Source organism: Plecotus auritus (assembly GCF_963455305.1).
Source record: "Plecotus auritus genome assembly, chromosome: 8".
Taxonomy (NCBI): Eukaryota; Metazoa; Chordata; class Mammalia; order Chiroptera; family Vespertilionidae; genus Plecotus; species Plecotus auritus.
The window spans coordinates 55,311,625-55,331,639 of NC_137782.1; the positions used below are offsets into that span (position 1 = coordinate 55,311,625).

General features: G+C 44.5%; 1 protein-coding gene across 17 annotated transcripts in view; it reads right to left on the reverse strand.

Annotated features, from left to right (window-relative positions):
- Nucleotides 1-261: 261 nt before the first annotated feature.
- Nucleotides 262-20,015, reverse strand: part of NEDD4L (NEDD4 like E3 ubiquitin protein ligase) — a 321,617-nt gene continuing 301,863 nt past the window's right edge. For all 17 annotated transcript variants that reach the window (XM_080686861.1, XM_080686863.1, XM_080686865.1 and 14 more), the window contains 9 exons: nt 19,519-19,589; nt 18,303-18,398; nt 15,321-15,394; nt 14,111-14,171; nt 11,985-12,044; nt 10,171-10,278; nt 8,395-8,491; nt 7,913-7,985; nt 262-5,421 (listed from right to left, as the gene is read on the reverse strand). In XM_080686861.1, the coding sequence (XP_080542987.1) occupies nt 5,319-5,421; nt 7,913-7,985; nt 8,395-8,491; nt 10,171-10,278; nt 11,985-12,044; nt 14,111-14,171; nt 15,321-15,394; nt 18,303-18,398; nt 19,519-19,589 (743 nt within the window). In that variant the 3' untranslated portion in view covers nt 262-5,318. The remainder of the gene's footprint in view (nt 5,422-7,912; nt 7,986-8,394; nt 8,492-10,170; nt 10,279-11,984; nt 12,045-14,110; nt 14,172-15,320; nt 15,395-18,302; nt 18,399-19,518; nt 19,590-20,015) is intronic.

The following is a 20,015-nucleotide window of genomic DNA, read 5'->3' on the forward strand; positions in this document are numbered from 1 at the left end:
ATGAGAGTTAAATGAGTTAAATGAGAGTAAATGCATCTCAGTAAGCTGAAGCTATGAGTTTTGGGCAGACTTTAGTGATGTTTCTAAAGAAAGGACAGCTAGCACAGTAGGTAGGAGATCGAGAATTGTTTCTAAAGGTGTGGAATCTTAGGGAGATTAAGGAAATGAACTTGCTCTGAATCCACAGGCATTTAACCCCCTGCAGCCCGATGATACAGTCACGAAGAAGCTTTAAACAGATAAGCCATCATACTGGATGTAGAAATGTTCCAGCTTCCATAATTCTTTATTAAATATTTGACAAGTTGCATCACTTCTTTACAATGACTTCACTTTGTCACATGACTGTTTTGCTGTCAGGAAAACAATCTACAATTTCTCATTTGACTGCTCGAGTAAAATGAAAAGCCCAAAGGATTCTGTTCTTAAACAGAAGTTTTCCTGTGTGTATCAAATGCAACCATATTCGAAAGCTACTCTGATTGTGAAAATGAGCATTGTCCGTAAGTTGTCTTAAAAAATGTCAAAGTAGTTTGGTATTTAATCACTGTATCAAATAGTACTTGGCTTTTTCAGGTGGTGGGTTTATCAGACAAAGTTATGAAACACTGAGAATTCATTTGGAATGCTTGAAACTCTTTTCACCTTAAACGTCACTGTGTTTTTTTCATGTTTCATTTGATAATTGATCTTGAATTAAGAAATGACAGCATATTAACATCATCTTGGGGGGTTCTCTCAGCCTCCGAGGGTCAGAATTCTCAGGGTACAGCTTGGAGAAAACCAGAAGGAACTAAACTCTCACTCCCTTTCAAAACCAGACTGCTCAAGAAAGGTGTAAAAATGCTATACAAATATATACATATATATTTGGACAGCATATGCATGTATATTTGTATATAAATATTTTACATACATAGTAGAGAAAGAACAAAGTTATGCAGAACTATTACATGAAGGAAACCATGACAATCTAGGTGAAATCAGTCTCAGTAGGAGCTGCACACTGGCTTCTATGGGAACACAGATGTCTGCAGACACAGGGTCACGGTCACGAGAAAGGCTGGCAATGCACGGATACAAGGCTGAGAATGCAATTCACAGAGGTCTGTGGCCAATGCAGTTAGAGTCGTATTGTTACTCCTTACAAACAGACTAACCAACAGAAAGACATGCGTTTTAAACATGCATTGCCGCGCGTTACACCTTTAAAGATGGATAGATGTCTGATGAGAGCTTTTCTTGGAAAAGTTCACACAGAAAGCTCTCCTTTTCTATAAAACATTATACAGCTCACGTCCTAATGTTACGGCATTTTCTGACACACTGAAAACTCGTGTGTGTGTGTGTGTGTGTGTGTGTGTGTGTGTGTGTGTAGACATATGCAAGGGTATATACACTGTTCATTAAGGCTTAGATAAATTAAAAAAAAAAAGTGGTCCAAAGTATATCACATTTTCTTCCCAGTTTTAAAATCTAAAGTACAAAGTGGAGTTTATAAGGATTTTTAAAAACACTTCTCAGACCTGAAATTGGCAGTTTTGACTTATCAGGATGTACCCCAAAGCCTGGATGCGAGAGAGGTAGTGATCTCCTGGGGTCAGGAAGGGAGCAGACCAGGCAGTTACCCTGCACAGCAGCACCCCCTATTGGCAAGGCGGAAAACGACACCGGACTGCACGTCCCTCCCCTCCCTGTCAGCACAGGGGTGCAGCCTCCGGGTGAAGAGGAAAGAGGCAAAGAAAGGACAGCTAGTACAGTGGGCAGGAGATCGAGAATTGTTTAACCCAGGCTCATTTTATACGTTTTAAAATTTCAGAGCTGAGAGACAAGACTTAGGAAAATACTAGTCAAGTGTTCCAACAATTAGCAACTGTTAGAACAATTAGTAATTTGTTGCATATGAACTTGGCTTTTAAAGGAGCCAATTTGGATCTGGCAAGATCAAACAGCAATAGCACATGCTGTCTATTTTAACAATGTGAGATGGAGAAAGTGTTTCAAATGTTTTGCAAACCATTTTTCAGAAGGCGGGAGGAAAATCCGTGTCAGGTCTCTCGATAGCATTCGTCACCTGACCCTTAGGGAATACCTGATGTTAGCTACCAAGGGGCTGGAAACAAAAATCAAAGAAGCATCTCACACTGTGATCGGGCAGAGGCCTGGCTAGGAAGGTAAATAACGGAAGTGTTTGGGGAACTAGAGAGAAGAGCGCTGAAGCGGAATACAACTTCCAAACGGACAAATGCCCCGTTGTTTCCTGTTCCCCAGGCAGCACAGCACCTGAAGCTAATCCCCCCGGGAGGACTTTCCTAATTGATCTCCAGGTCAACAAGAGGCAGAAAGAGAAATAGCCAGAACAGACTGACAGTTGTGATAACTGATGTTCAAAGACCTTCAACATGCAGTATGTATACAGGGAACTTACCTCCTAAACTCATGGCAAACCGGCCCGTGATAACCATGCCTTCTTCTAGGAACTAAAACACACACACCTGGATTCAAGTAATTTCTACGGAAACAGAGGCTAGAGAGACCCTGGACTCCAGAGTAGGGTCACTGCTGGGGACACCTAGGAGGGTGACACAGGCTGCTGACCAGAGCGGGTGGAGGCCCACGGAATGACCCATCCTGCTCCTCACCTGACACGCTTTCTTTACTGCCTGCTGTCATTACGTCCCGAAGATGACGGAGAGTGGTTAAGATTTAGAGGAAACAAGAGATATGACTACTTTCAACAAAGAGGGAAACACTGAGTACTGCTGAGAACTAGGGAACCTTATTTGGATTACAAACAAGCAAAAATGAATCTCAAACCCAGCACTATTAAGCTGTTACTGAAATCAGATATTAAGGAATAGATGAACTGAACTGTCATTCACAGTCACTGCTATTGAAATATTTATAGGGGCAATATGTGGATAATTCTCATCTGTTCCTGGTATACAGGTTACCTTAGAGCAGTGGTCGGCAGACTCATTAGTCAACAGAGCCAAATATCAACAGTACAACGACTGAAATTTCTTTTGAGAGCCAAATTTTTAAACTTAAACTTCTTCTAACGCCACTTCAAAATAGACTCGCCCAGGCTGTGGTATTTTGTGGAAGAGCCACACTCAAGGGGCCAAAGAGCCGCGTGTGGCTCGCGAGCCGCAGTTTGTCGACCACGGCCTTAGAGTGATTTTTTTTTTTCATATTTTTAATACTTTGTCTAATTTGCATTTAACAAATACTCTGATTTTGAATATATAATTTAAAAGCGATAGAAGACCCCTAGTCTTTATACCGAATTGCTGGATTTCGCCCCTTCCAGTCACATAATCACTCTCAGAATCCACCCAGCACCCTGCTCACCAGGTTTTGGCACAAGTCTGACAAAGAAAGCTGACCCTGGACAAGGAGGGGCTGTAAGAAGGGGTTTTGCCACTGAGACATTTGTTGGGGGAGGGGGGGGGATTCCCACCAACAGATAAAAATACTGAGCAACACTGTGGTTTCCCCCCCCTAATTACTCAGCATCTATGTTTTCTGATCACTATTAGGTATTTTAAAGTCAATATGCAAAGGGGGCCAGTCTTCAGCTTGGCAGAAACCCACCTTTTTTAGACACTGTGGACTTTAGCTCATTCACAACCCCGGACACACAGCTTCTCACAAACCACCAAATAGAATTTCTTCCACCGAAAGGTCCTTCTTGCATAACAGAGGCCCTAAAGCCGCCATTTTTGTCTTATTTCTGACTGGCAAGAGATCAGATATCTAGTGTTCCCTGGCGACCACCACAGGCTCTAGGACAACACAGAGTAAGAAGGCCAGCAGGGCTGAACTCACACACTGCCTCGGGTGATCTCTCACAACAGAATTCTGCACCAGGAATTATAGCAGCGAAGGATCACACTGTGCACACATCCTCCACCCTGCCCCCGGACCAGCTCGACAGCCTGGCCGCAGAGGGGCAAGTCCTCCTGCTCCCTTTTCATCTGGCACACGACAGACACAGGCAGCCCACACCATGGAAGCAGCATGCAACACGCCACAGGGAACAAAGCTGGTTCAACCGCGTGCGTATTAAACTCATCTCTGAGCAGAAATCACAAAATGACCGGCGAGGACAGATATGTAGGCTCAGCTTCACAGCCAGGTTCTATACACCAGCAGCCAGATTCACTGTTGACAGGTATGGCACCGGAAAGATGTGTGCAGGGAGAGAAATAATCATCAGATTTTATGTCCACAAAAAACAAAACACAAACCAAACCAGGTATGACCTCCACGTAGTACATAAAGTGCCTTCGGAATTGGTGCAGTTAGAACAACTGGTGACTTAGCGATTATCAGCAAATGCATACAACAGGAGATTAGACAGATCTGGTTTCTAGTTTCAGATCAGGCAGTGCCGAGTTTCATTCAAATAAATGTCTCTACCCCGAACAGCAAAGAGGGAAATATAGTAAAAGAAGAATGTACAGCATCAGGAAGGGTTAAGTAATTTCTCCTATTAGAAATGACCGTCCAACCCCATCTCAAATGTGTTAGAACACAAGTAAGTACTTCTAGGGAATAATGGGGTGATTCCTTCCAGTCACCACAAAATTTTTCATGTTATGGTACAATTCTCCCAGCATGTAGCTATTATGCTAAATTTGTACAAAAAATCTAATATCCACTTTGTTTTCATTCCGAGTATGGAAAAAATTATTCTTATGCCTAATGTTATACTTTAAATGCTCTCAAAGTACTTGTCTGTAAGAATGATTTGGACATAAACCAGTCTTCCAGTTCTAGTAAAGTTGAGTGTAGGGGTGTCAAAGTACTTCAAAAGTAAAAATGTCACAGACATTAAACCTGGCATCAAAGTCAAATACAAAAAAAATATATGCTCACTTTTCCAAGTACATGAGACATCTTTAATTGTAATGAAATGAAATCGAAAAATCGGTCTAAATCATTTTCAAAAAGTAAACATGAGTTGTAATACTATACCTGTAGAGTGATTAATTCCATTCATTATCATTATAAAGTATGCAAAATATTTATTAAGGGCTTTGCCTACAGAGGCACAACATAAATAGAATTAAGTCCTCCTGAAATGTAATTAGTGTACACATCAACCAGTTGATAATTCACGGTGGAAAATGCAGAAACGGGACCTGGGACTGGGTTCCCATGTCTGGACTTGGGCAAGTCACGGGCGAAGGCTCTGCTCCAGGAGCCATGCTGTGCAATGCTCCCTGCCACCGTCTCTGCAAAGTCCGTTAGGCAAACGCAAAAGTGCAAGCAGGACTTGCTGGACGAACCACCACCCGAGGCAGGGGCGCTTAATCCACTCCCTCAAATCCTTGAGCGTTTTCCACAGCCATGAGAAGTTTCTCTCGTAAATCTTCGAAGGTTTCGTATGGAGGTAAGTCAAGGCGGTTAAAGCTGCAACAGCAACAAAAGTGTAGGTGAAAAGCCATCCCCAGTATCCTTTAGTTTTAACAGCATTTCCTAGATTTGGCTCAGGGGGCATTTGATGTTGGAGCAAGAGCATGCAAATGTCTTAAAAGAATTCTGATGATCTGAATATAAATGCCAGCGAGCAGACTGTCCACACCTAATAGGCTGTATAACCTGCCGAGGAGAGAAAAGAATTTTCTAATAGTCCATGAAACCTGTCTACTCCAGCTCCACAGGAGACACAAAAGGCAAGGTAACTGACATACACTCCAAGATTTCAAAACCCTAGAAACACAGAAGGATTTATGGATTAGGAGTTCTGGATGCACGGAGCCGTGTCGTTCCCGAATGCTCTCACTTCGGCATCAGGCCCTGAGGCAAGCGCTTGGTTTCCATCACAGGCCTTAGTTTTCATCACAGGGTGGTGATTTCCGTTCTGCAGATGAGGGTCCTGACGCACAGAGAGGTCACATCACTGTCCAAGCTCTCGCCCCTGGCAGCGCGGCAGACTCCAGACCAGCAACAGGCTGCCTGGGCTCCAGAACCAAAGCTAAGCTGCCTCCACTAATTAACGTCAGGCAAGCAATAGACACGTGAAGTGAAACGCTGCATTTATAAAAAGCCCTGATTTACCCCGAGGCTTCATTTGGGGTATACACATGCCCCTGCTGGTAGCAAGGCACACTTGTCTAAGAGACCAAGTTCAAAGTCTGGCTCAGCCACTTGCCAGATGTGTGACCTGGGCAGGCCACCGCCTTCTCTGAGTCTGTCTGCTCTTTGGCGAAATGGAGAAACTGCTTGCAGGGTGCTGGCAGGGTCAAAACCGAGCATATGTAGGTGTCCTGGCACACAGCAAGTTCCCAGAGATGGTGAGCATTGTGATCATTCGCTCACCATTCACTGAGTGCCCACATGGGACATGAGGAGTGAGAGCCCCAGTCACAGGATTCATGCCTGGGGGGAGGACTGCTGGCGTGTACCTGTCATGAAAATGGCCACCCACCCGTGCCATAGGTAATGATGGTTTAGCCTGTGCAGTCAGCATTGCTAAGTACTTTTCATTTATGACTTCAGTGAATCCTAGCAATTACCAGAGAGGTTAGGTAACTTACTCAAGGTCACACAGTAAGCATTAGAGCTGGGATTCAGTCCTATGTTGGCTCCAAAGCCCAGTTCTAACCACTGTTTGTGCCGTCTCAGTGTATAAGACTGCTCCCTCCTGGCATTGGTATGATTCCAAATTTGAAAAGCTAATGATTATCAGCAGCAGTAAAACACACACGTCCACAGTGTCCTTTACCAACCCGAGTGTTTAATAAGACACACTAAACTCTCGGATTTTTTAACAGTCCCTAAACATTTTGAGACATAGCAGAGAATACCACTGCTTCTCAGAGTCAAGTCCTCAGAAACCCAGGAATCCTAAAACAGTAAGTCTAAAAGAAGTTTTTAATTTTGGGTTTTCATTCTGATGATGACCTCGAGTATTGTTTTACCAGAACTCCACACCTGCAGACCCCACTTAAAAGAGCTGATCACAGAAGGCAGCTTTAGTATTCATTTTAAGTTGGTATTTCCACCCAGGGCCTGCATTCCTTAGGGATCTGGAGATGCATTCTTGAAGGTCTGTGACCACTGTTTCCCTCTAATATGACCCACTTCTTAGAATTGCAGTGACGATATTGGTGAATACACACGAAGCGCTGAGGACAATGCCGGGAACACACTAAGTGCTTAATAAGTGTAGTTATCATTACCACTGAGGTCAGGGGGCCGGGGTGGTCTAACTAACTGTGGACTTCCCTGTCCTCTGTGGGCTTCAGTGTCTTCGTGGGTAAGATGGTGGGCTGAAGGGGATTGTTTTTAGAGCCGACAACAAAGAGCAGGTAGGCCTGGGATTCTTAGTCAAGTGTAATGTGTGACCCTTGACAGGGCAATGAAATGAAGCCCTTTAAATATCAGGCACCCAATAATTACATCTGAGAGTGTGATGGAAAGTGCCAGAAAGAACCAGACCTACCAGCCCTTGCTCTCCTGGTAAATCAGGTTTGCATTTTGAAGCTTAATTGTGTGTTTTATAGGAAACATGGAAGATATTAAACATACATATGGCTAAATCGAACTGTATGAGGAACTGTTGCTGTGAGGCAGCCAGCAAAGCTGGTTTCCTGTGTGAGAGTCAGGTCCAGGCGAGGCTGGGAGACGGCCACGCCCAGAGAACAAAGTCCCGCCCTGCCAGCCAGTGTGGCTGCAATTAGCACTCCCCTTGCCCAGGAGCAGTTGTTCTGGGGAGAAGACCATCATTAGGAAGCCAGTCAAGGCATGTACCTGGGTTGCAGGTTTGACTTCCTCCCCCCGCCCCCGCTCCCTTCAGTCTCTCTAAATATCAATGTAAAAAAAAATATCCTTACTCCTTGGGTGAGAATAAAAAAATTAAAATATGGCTTGGTGACACGGGTACATTTTTGTCACTCACCATGTGTGAGCTCTGGGCAGTTTGTCAGGACTCCCCCATTGCTCTATTGTAAACAGCTGAGGACCATTGGAACCTAGACAAAAAGAGAAAAGTGAATGCTAATAGTGCTCTAGGGAAGTATGTGACTAAGAAAGAGAGGGTGAGCTGAGACACTCTCTAGCAAGAGGTTTGCACAACCTCACAGCACATGCTCTGTGTCACCTTCAGATGGAACTGAGCTGAACAGACACCATAACACATGGCAGTGCAGGCTGCTACTGCCGTTCAGCCGAGCCTTGGGAATTTAAATTTAAAACTGTTTTGGGGTAAAAGGAAACATGATCTTTAATATGCAGAGCAGAAAAATGTGACTTTCTTAATCTATAGTAAGCCCTGCGGAGTCCTGCTCTCTGGAGGTTTATAGCCACGTGGATGATTCTGCAGAATCTAATTTTTAAAGATAGACCAAAATAAACAAAAAAGACAGATAGTCTCCTACTTACCATAAAGTTCAGCAAATCCATTCATAGGTACTCGGGACGTCCCCGTGACAAACTGCAGCAACCGGATACGCTTCTCAGCGTCCATAAGCAGCACAGCCTGGAAACAGAGGCAGAAGGTGACACTCGGCACACCTTACTTCTACAACAACGTAAGACCTAGGTGGCTGACTCTGAAAACAGTCCTTTTATTTTTAAAGGCCATCATAATGCCGACCTCTCTACCTTAGAGAGCAAGAGATCACAGTGTCTCTTTCTTCTTCTGCAATGAGTCAAAATCTATGCTAATAAAAGGGTAATATACTAATTAGACTAGATGACCGGCCGACTTCCTTCTGGACAAAGCCACGGTGGTGGGGGCCAAGGCAGAGGTGGTTAGGGGCGATCAGGCCGACAGGGGAGGGTAGTGGGGGCGATCAGGCCGGCAGGAAAGGGCAATTGGGGGCGATCAGGCCAGCAAGGGAGCGGTTAGGTGGCGATCAGGCTGGCAGTGGCAGTTAGGGGTGATCAGGCAGGCAGGCGAATGGTTAGGAGTCAGCGGTCCCAGATTGTGAGAGGGATGTCAGGCTGCCAGCTGGATTGGGCCTCAACCGGCAGTTGGACATCCCCCAGGGATCCCAGATTGGAGAGGGTGCAGACCAGGCTGAGGCACCGCCACCTCCCCCTCCCCCTGGTGCACGAATTTTGTGCACCGGGCCCCTAGTAAGTGATATAAAAAGCAAAGTCTCTGATGGCACTGATCTCAGGTTTCTGTTGTGGGAGGCCTGCCAGTTCCCCTGAAAGCCAATGATAATATACAGGACTCGAGAAGTATCAACACCGGGGGAACCCAGGTTATGAGGTGGGACTTCAGACTGTAGACAGATTCTTGAAAGATGACACTTAAAAAAGAAAAACAGAGCAAGGATAGGCCTCTGAAATAATCTGTGTATCTTACATAGTTGGGTTATTACAAGAATTGAGTTGGTAATATTACTTGAACTGCTGTAAAAGAACAACAACAACAAAAAATCCAAAATCAAAACCGAATGAGACTTGGACTAGGGTTTGAAGAATCCACTTTTTTCTTTTTATCTCTATTTCTGCTGGCACTTGAAATATTATTAAAAATAGCCATTTAGATATTAAAACAAATGATGTAATTTCTTATCTCTGTAAAGCAAAAATCTTTTTTTTTCTGTAATTGGTTTTTTAAAGTCACTTGACTGTCTCTCCCTTGGATCCACTCATTCCCACTTCACTTCTCTCCTAAGCTAAACAGAATGCAAACATTAGCCCTAAGATACTAAATAAAATTTCATTTGTAGCCTGAAAGATATAAAATGTCAAAATGTGTTGGAAATAACAAAACAAAAAAATTGGGAAAATGTTTTTTTAACCGAAAATAGTATCTTGGAAAAGCAGGGCTCCAAAGCAGGTTTTCGCCCACAGGCCTCCCATTCTTATTCACACATTGGAGGACTCCTCCAACTCTTGAATCCAATTACCTCCTTTTAAGAATCATCTACTCAATGGGTTCCTCAAACAGAAGCCACTTGAATCTGGGGGTTAAGGAAGGGTAGTGTGCTGTGATAAGGATCAAGGACAGCTGTCCCTGGAGTTACACAAGGGCTGCTTCTAGCTCAGGTTTGCCTCTTCTCTCCGCCAGGAGCCCACATACTGACACAGCCCCAACCTGCAGCAGCTAAACGAAAGCAAGACCGTGGGGAGGGCAGCAGAGCCCTCAGGCCTGACCCAGGTAGAGGAACAGAGTGTGGACTCAGGAGGCCCTGGTCTTACCTTCCAGAACCACTGAATGACAGGGTGGTTTGGGCAGTAGCCGTTCTTGTAGATAGTATGCTGTCTCCAGTCATTCACGTCCACATCACCGAGGCCGCACATCAGCAACTAGGAAAGAGAGAGAGAATTGTAAACGGGGCACAATGTGAATGCCAAAGAAGTCACACTCAGAGAGGTGGCCTTTCTCAGGGCCAGCATGCTGACCTGAGTTCACAGAAACAAATGCAGGGAACATGTGATCCACATTTTACCTGCCACGCCAGACCAGAGACAGCATCGGTAACAAGGGGCCCAAGTCTAATGCCTGTACAGACCACACTTCCTGCTGGAAATGGAAACTCCAGATTGATCGTCTTTCCTCCCTCCCTCTCTAATCTGAGCACAGTGCTCATAGATTTTCTTATGCTCCATTTATATCTCATTACCCTAGCTGTTTTCCCTTCTGAGAGGTTATTTGTCTCAATATTTGACACTATCTCCCTACCCACAAAAGAATTTGTGTTATGACAGCAAGACCTTATCTTGCCCCAATCAATCTACCCCGGGGAGGGCAAATTACCCATCTGCCCAGTGACCCCAAAGCATGTTCTAATGGAGGCAGACCTATTCTAATGTGATAACCAGTTCATTGACTTAGCAACTAGCCTAAGTCTGCTTTTCTTGTCATCTAACCCTCCAGTGGGGATGGTTTCCTGTGGACAAATGAACATGACATTCCTGCAGAGGTACTGAATGAAAAGGAAAGAGAACTGAGCCAGATGCCTGAGAACGGGATGCCTAGGCCTAACTGTGCCAAAACCTTGTTGGGTAAACCTGTGAGGTCATTGACTTCTCCCTGCCTCAGTTTCCCCCACTCCCCGTCCACCTCCCCCATCCCCAGGCAAATGAAGGGCTTACATTATATAATGTCTATGATATCATCTACTTGAAGTTTCCATTTTAAGATAAAAGCACAAAAAACCAGTCTACAAGACATGCTTCTCTGGATGTGGTTTGGACAAATGACTAATTGAATCCCACTAACAGCTTCCGAACAGACACAATCCTCCTCTCAACATCAAAAGAGAGAGTCCTTTGTCTTTAAAAAATATATATATATATTTGTATTGATTTCTGAGAGAAAGAGAGAGGGAGAGAGAGATAGAAACATCAATAATGAGAATCATTGATTGGCTGCCTCCTGCACACCCCCACCGGGAATCTAGCCTGCAACCAGGACATGTGCCCTGACCCGGTACTGAACTGTGACCTCCTGGTTCATAGGTGGACACTCAACCACTGAGCCACACTGGCTGGGCTCCTTTGCTTTATAAATCGATAGTTCCCATTTACCTCAACACAAAGATGATGAAACAATTGAATATCAAAACTACCTGTTGTTAATTTCTGACATTTCTCCTCCCTTAACACAAACCACTTCAAGGTTATACTGACAGGGTGGGTGGGTGGAGGAGGTGCAGCTGGGCCTTGGGAGAGGGGTGCTGCTATCCCAACTGGTGCTGCAACCCTGGCTCTACTAGAAGCAGTTTTTCTTCACCTGGGGCAGTGGGCCATGCACCCAACCAGCTCAGGGGGCCTCTGCTTGTCCCGCATGTCCCAGAACTGCCCTCTTCTGGACAAGGCATCTGCAGGTGACGACTCCTGCTGTTTCCTTACTCCCCGATGGCAAACAAACAAGCCCCTTAAGAGACATGTAGCAGATTCACCTAAGCTGACGCCCCAGGACATTATTGATTAGAGAACATTAAGATATCATTTATGAAGTGATGAGAAACTTAAAAATCTACTTTACACAAAATGTTTACAATACAAACCTCCAGCTCATTTTCATCAAAAATTTTAATCAAATCGATAGGAAGCAGTTCTGTGAACCCCTGAAAGAAAAAAAAAAATCACCCTAAACACCTTTTTCCATAAAACAGGCAAATTTTTCAGAAAAAAACCAAAAAAACAACAAAACAAACTTTCTTGATTAGCCAGGAAAAAAACACATTCTTTACTAATGATTTATATATCAGCAATAGCATCCATAGTTGCAATTCTAATAAAAACAGCCTAGTTATGATTTAAAAATTTTGAAAAAGAATAGAATCCAGAAGGTTCAGATACTTGAGTAATATTTGAAGCCCTATGAAAATACGGGTTACTGTAGGCAGGCAGATTCCAGAAGTCACTTATGACGTAGTCTGTGAGCCAGCGTGTCCTAAAATATATGTGTCATAGACACGTAAGAGGACACAGTTAAAGATCAGGTCCTGAAGGCACTAGATGACACATACAAGGAGGCAGTGGGCTCGGGACAGGAGAGACCGGGGTGCCCAGCATCCAGAGGAAGCCTGCTCTAGCGGCCGGTAATGTTGCTGCCGAGTGGAGGCACCATGCCTTGGGCCTTGCTTGGGGCTGGAGTGTTTTTGTTTTGTTTTGTAGCCACTTTTAATTTTTTTGTTTTTTAGAGAGAGATATGTTGTTCCACTTATTGGTTGGTTCTTATACGTGCCCTGACCAGAGATCTAACCCTACTGGCATATTGGGACGATGCTCTAACCAACTGAGCTACCTGGCCAGGGCAGGGCCAGATTTTTGAAAGTATGGAGGGATCACGTGGGGTGGGGCCCAGGAATGTGCTCCTGGGTTTCTTATATAAAGTATGAAACCTGTTGTTCTCAAGTGTATCTAACTCATACTTATGCCCCCAAGTCCCTGAAGCTGGGTTTGGGGCTTAATCACCACGAGCTGGGGTAAATTTCGCATCAGTTCACTGGGAATTTATAATGTATAGTTGGGGTTGTTTCTAGGTTTGCTTTGAGTAACTAATACCCATCATCAAGATTTTAGAAAGCATTTCACTTTTGGTCAAAGGGAAGCATTTTAAAAAATGACGAATCCATCCCCTCAGGCCTCTCACAAGGGGCCTGGGGACACCACTGACATCAAATCCTTGGATCTGAGAGGTGCCTGCACCCCATGTCATCCAGTGCCAGTTGGCACAAGGTGGTTGGCACTTTGCTCTAAGATAAAACTCAGCCTAAGAAAATATGTTTCCACGTGCTACACAGGAGTGAAGTCTGTGAGGAGCCGCGAAGAGAGCATGAAGGGAACAGCTTCGCTACTGAGGAGCTTGATATGTTCAGCCCGAGTCCTCCGGCTTTGGAGGACCCATCAAGCAGTGCTAAAGGCAGCGGTGCATCTCTCAGCCTTCCCTTGGGCACCACCCACAAATGCAGGCCAGTGGGTCTGGCTTCTGTGGGGGCCTACCTTCTGGTTCAAGTTTGTAAAAAGTTCTCTTTAAAAACAGGTAAGGCACATCTACATATATAAAAGCCTAAGTGACCATTAAGACAGCACGACTGGAATGACCGGTCGCTATGATGCACACTGACCACCAGGGGGCAGACGCTCAATGCAGGAACTGCCCCCTGGTGGTCAGTGCACTCCCACAGGGGGAGCGCTGCTCAGCCAGAAGCCACATTCATGGCTGGTGAGCACAGCGGTGGTGGCGGGAGCCTCTCCTGCCTCTGTGACAGCACTAAGAAGCAAGTGATTAGGAGCGCTGAGCCTGGCCTGGGCTCTTCCATGGCCGCCTGCCGCTTCATGCACGGCTACATCCCTTGTGGGATGTCAGACTGCTGGTCTCGGCCAAATCCCTGAAACTGACAGTCCAACATCCCGAGGGGTCCGAATTGTAAAAGGGTACAGTCCAGGCTGAGGGACCCCAACCGGTGCAGAGTCCGTGCACTGGGCCTCTAGTTAAGAAATAAGAAGCAAAGAGGACAGCACTAAACTAACAAAATGAAAGGTTGGCCACGTGGTGGCTGACACTCCTGCTCTGGGGACTGGTCCATGGTGCAGGCTGTGCGGCCCTGACCTTTGGGCCGTGTGTCCCCAGCCTGTGCCCGTTGTGTCGTGTGGTGGGTGATCAATCCCAGCGGGTGCAGCTTACCTCCAAGAAGGCGTTCATTTGCTTCTGGACCCTGTTCACAAACCTCCACTGGATGACTAAGCTAAGGGAGAAAACGGAACAGCGTTTAAGCACCTTCGTCATTACAGAGCTCACATCTTTCCTCACAGCTTCAATCGAGGCTCATCAGACAAAGGAGAGAAACCCCTACACTGGCAAAGGAAATCGGGGCTCCAGGGCTGTGGCATGCACTGTTTATTCATTAATTCTTTTGAGAGTAACTAGAACACATGTGAAAAACCTAAAATCCCACTGAGGATTTCAAAGGAATAGTGGATTTCTTTTTCCCCAGATTAAGGCTTAGTTTCTATAAGTTGCTTTATAAATGTGACTAAAGGTCACAGGATGTGAATACATATGCATATGTGAAGAACATGCATACACATATAAATTCACATATATACATGCCCACCTATGTATACATATGTACTTACATTTTTAAAGGGAGTACCAGCATAACGTATTTTATCAAATGATATTTCACTCTAGTATAAATTGTACCAATTTTCAACAATGACATATAGTTTATAAGCAAAATGATGTACACTAATACTTTAATACTATAACATAGAGGATTAATGATAAGACCTCTTTATGTAACAAATCCACTGAAACCATCTCCCCTGTGACAATGTCTAGTGACAGCAGAATTTATTGCCAGGCGAATCAACTTCGGGTACCTTCCAAGGCGTTTTGTTGTGAAACACCACAAGGACCTTGTCACCACTGCTCTCACCTTTGAGGGGGCACATGGCAATGGCCCTCGAGGACCACTCCCCCTCACAACCGCTGCTCAGCCCCACCAGGCTTTTCTGTGCTGAGCTGCGGTCAGCAGCCTGAAGGCCTTCCGGCACCAGAGGCTTGCAGGGGTCAGGGAGCAGGTGGAGATTTCTATCACCCTTTTCTCAGTGAAGATAGCTGTGACTCTGCTCAATCTCACACCCACCAAGTCTGAAACCTCAAGGCATTCACTGCAAGGAATGATGCACAACACGTCACAATGTCTGAATCCCCAGGCTTTGCACCCCAGTCACCTGGGTGGAGTGTTCTAAAATCTATTCGAAGTCTGAACTTTCTGAATGAAGACAGCCTTGCCGGCGAGGGTGCTATCTGCTTGCTGAGATGGTCCAAGTACAGGCCACCTTACATGCTGTTCAATATAATAAAAAATTGTAAATGTGCATATACATACTCAATATATTCCCTTTTGTTTTCATTTGTAACCATTATTTCGGACCCATTGGGCTTCAGATCCACTTGATATGTCTGTAATTACAAAGACAAAACAACAGTCACCATCATGAAGTTATTCTGTGGGTTATTACTGGGTAATTTATGTCTCACTATAAGAGGAAGATAAGCAAAATTTATTCAGAAATATTTTCCAGGAAATAGGCTTTGTGTACAAGAGGATGTTTAACAAGGTTTTTATGTTTTTAAAACACAGTTAAAGATGTTATCATTAAAGGCAAACTATTTTATGGTTATTTGTGAGTTTTCATTATTCTTCAGACATTAGAAACAATGGAGAAGGAATTGTGTTTACAGAAAAGCCAGGGTATGTCCCCTGAGACTAGAGACCCAAATCCTAATGTATCTTAATTTGTTTTGGAAAATTAAATTTTATAGTTATAAAAAAAGATGTGTGGGATTTTTTTAAACAGGCAAAACTCAGGAACTTAAAGAAAGAAGCTTAAGACACGAGGCTGCAGAGAGGGATCTACCTGATCATAAAGAGCAAAGCAGCTGAAGTCGAGCCACACCCTCTCCTGTGTGTGGGGCCAGCTAATACCAATGTGTACTGAGCAATAGCCAGAAGGAGGGGGAAGGAGGGCGAAGCCGACTGTTTTACAAACAGTATGTGTCTTCTCATAGAAACTTTGGGGAAGCACATGGGTGTACAGTTTATTCTGTCTGTATGGCATATGATGGCTGTGCAAACACACTGAAATTTGTTCATTTGAAACATTCCTAGTCAGTCCCAGAAACCAGCAGCTCCAGATTCTCATCAATCAGGAAGAAAACAAATCACAAAATAATGGCAACAGCTGCAGTTTCATTACATGAAGCGACGGCTCCTACCACTTCATGGTCTGATTTTTCTAACTGTGGAATAAAAAAACAAAACAAAACACCGAGGAGGGCCAAGGGCACAGACACTTCACATCGTGGTAGCTGCACTCCACTGGAGAAATGACCTGGTGTGTGGCACGAGGGAGACTTGGGCTTCCTCTCGGGTTAGAATAAACTGCATTGTCCAGTCACCAGCTCTACTGAGGCTGAAAGCAGTGAGAGGCTTGCACAGGTGTCTCTCCGGTGCTCACAGTGTGGGTTCAATGACTATTTTGAGTGCCTACCTCGTACCAGGCAGTATGCCAAGTAGCATGGGCACAAAGGTAAGCGGAAGGCAGACCCCATGCTGCCATCTCCAAGACTGAGTCTGGTGGGAGAGGCATATGCTAAACACACATACAAATAAATGCCACATCACCCATGGTACATGCCCCAGGGAGACGTGGGAGATACTCTGAAGCATATGGCCTGGGTCTGATCTGAAGATGGGAGGCAGTGTGTTCCCAACAGAACGAACAGCATGAGCAAAGATCCCGAGCTCTGAGAAGAAACCTGGGACCAGACCCAGAATACGTGAGGGACAGCTGTACCTTCCCCGGAGATGGGGCAGGCAGGGCCAAGTCATGCAGGACACCATGGAGCAAGTTAATCTCAAGTGTAGTGGACAGTCTCTAACTGTTTCTGGTAGAGGAATGACATGACACTTCGACATTCTGAAAAGACCACTATGGGAGGCCAAAGTGGATATAAAGAATCAGTTTGGAGTCTATGAGACAAGACGGTAGCTTAGACTTGGGTGTTGGTGGTGGAACAGTCAGGGATGAAAGGCAGATCTGAAAAAGACTTGGAAGCTAAAATGAACAGGCTTGGTGATGGATTGGGTATGGAAGATGCGACCAGTATGTGGGTGCTTAATTCACTCTACATTTCTTCCCAGAATGAAGAATAGATACATTTGTTCCCTGTTAATCAGGTTAGCTCTCTAAAAAAGCAAGGCAGTAATTTAACAAGTAGGGCACCTGATCATTAGCTTACTCATCTTGTGTGTCCCGATTACTGCGTTACTCTACCTTGTTCAGCTCAAAATTCAGAAGAATCTACAGTATTAAACCAAGAGATCTGAGAACTGTCTTTATTAACATGAACTGTAATAATAATCAGAATCTTTATTAGAAACTACTTAAAAATCCAAATATCTTGTGTTTGGTTTTCATTTATTAGGTGGAAATAGTGACATTTCACTATAACTAAAGAAGTTTTTCCAGATCACCTGCTCATGCCTTTGGCATTGCTAATGTCTGCTGAACTGTAAGCAAACTTTTAATAATCTCTGAAGCAGTAAGGAATCAATCTATTTCATTTCCCATATGCAATCTTTAAAATCGGCTCCATGATCTCATTCATTTCAAGGCCATGAGACCTGGTCTGAGAGATGAGAAATCTCTCTGTGCTTCTGTGGGATGAGTACCAGGGTCGGACATCCCCGAAAAGACCTCCCAAGAAGCATTGTTATCAAAGGTTATCACAAATGAATCAGAGGTCCCAGGTTTAAGACAAACACATCCTACAGAACATTCAGGTGGTGATGAAAATTCCTAGCAGGTGACTTATCTTTGACATTAACCTTTCTTATTAATCTAGCCTTAATGACAGTGTGGGCACAAAGCAAGAAGGGATGGGAGAGAGACCTGAGCCTGCTTGGCCCCAGAAGATAAATAACAACAGAACCATTAAGCAGAGAAAAAAGCCTAAGTTCCCCAAAACATCACCTACTCCTGATCCTGTAATTATATCATTGAGTAAACACTCTATTTTTCAAAGTACCTAAATTCTAAAACCAAGGCACAAATGTTTACGCTTTGCTTTCGATTACAAGTAGGTGCCCGCTCAGGCCCAGAGGCCTCAGAATTTCTGTCACTTTGCTGGAATTGGGGCTTTGCTTTCTGGCTTAACAATACAGTGCTGATACAATGAAATGATGACTAACAGCTAATGCTCCTGGTGGTGGTTTTTAATTGTCCAGAAAAGTTGTGTTACAACCTGTGCAAAAGCAAGACTTTCTAAAAATTGGAGAGGAGCCCCTGGGGTTCCCCGGACGTACCTGCCCAAAGTTTTCTTCATCGATACAGAACATGAGGTCCAGTTCAGTGGGATCATTCTCCAGGATCCATTTCAAAGAGTTGTAGTATTCACTATCCTAGAGAAGTGACACAGAAACTAAAATTAAGCTTTTTTTTTTTTCAAAATACAAACTTGTTTGACTTTAAATAATTAAGTCCTTCTAATGTAATTCCACGCACATTGCTGAAGAATTATATTAGTCTCTAATATGTTTTCTGCTCTACTTCAAACCTACTCTGCCCCTTTAATTTAAAATACAAACTAAAAAAGTGTTTTAGTAGCAGCAGGGTTTGTAGTTGAATCCTATCCTTGGTGAAGTGGAGAGGAAGCAACTTGCTCTGGATGGCGGTCATCAAATTATACAACCGAACATGGAAGATGAATATACTTCCTGTGTCTGAAGAGTGAAAATATCAAAGGACAATAGGAAGGATGAGAACGTTCTAACTAAGTAAATATCGATGGTTTAAGTCCCACCTCTTTCTGTGCTTGTACTGCTCTCTTCAAGTCAGTGTAAGTGGGACCTAGAACGCAAGCCACAAGGGCCTGGCCTCCCCTCTCAGGGATTCCAGTGCTGGGATCAGGGCCAGGTTTGAACTTGCAACTCCAGTCTGTGCCCTTGACTGGAAATCTAACCCCTGAAACATAGGTGTGGGGGGGCCAATGCTCTAACCACTGAGCAGGGCCCAAATCGCTTTTCAGAAAACTTCTCAAAGCATTCATTTCCTAACTTGTTTATTACTCACTCACCCCTCACCGTCTAGAATGACTGTATGTACTCTTCCCTGCATCTACTGCTTTGGCCTGTGCCCTTGCCATTTCCTGAGGTCAGAAAACAGGAATAGCAGATGAGTCTCTAAACGTTCAGTATTAGCAGTTTTCGATGGAAAACAAGCACTGCCATGAGGTCTCCAGGTGACCCTGGGATTTAAGCTGGTCACACCAGTACCAGGTAAGCAGAGGTAACTGAGGTTTGGGTGTATCCAACTCAACAACCATGCTTCCAGTTAATGGAAACCATGATTTGCTTATTAGAAAATTAGGGAGATCAATTAAACTCTTGAACAATTAAATGGTCCCTATTATTGACACTGAATGGAGACACCCTAGAAAGCGCTGTGACAACATGTCACAGCTGTCTTCCGTGAGACACACGTGGCTCACGACACCCAGTGGGAGGATCTGCGTTCACTCACCACAGATTCCATGTCATTCAGAGTTATCTGCTTTCCCAGCATCATTTTGTAAAACGGTCTAATGAAGAAACCTAAAACAGGATGAAAACTGGATTAGTTTCAAGTCGTGGATATTACTGTGCAACAGAAATGAAATACAAGCTGAACCTGCCTTCGATTTGAATGAGAGACTAGGACAGGACAATCAAAGACCTTCTGTAGTATCTGTGACCAGTAGACCAGGGCCTGGTGGTTTTTTTTTTTTGGAGGGGCGGGGAGTAAGGAGGATAGTTATACTTGTAGAGGTGGTACAGTAGAAAGGGGTCAAAAAGGCTCCTGGGGGTGACAAGCCTCAAGGCCTGGCAAGAATTTTCAGTGTAAACAAGGTACATTAACAGGGGACAGAGGGCACTCTAAGCAGAAGGACAAGATCAGGACTTGTGAGTGGTCTGTCAGGGCGGAAGCACAAGGTGTCCTGGGGAGGACAGGCCAGAGAAGGGACTGGGGAGCGGGCAGCT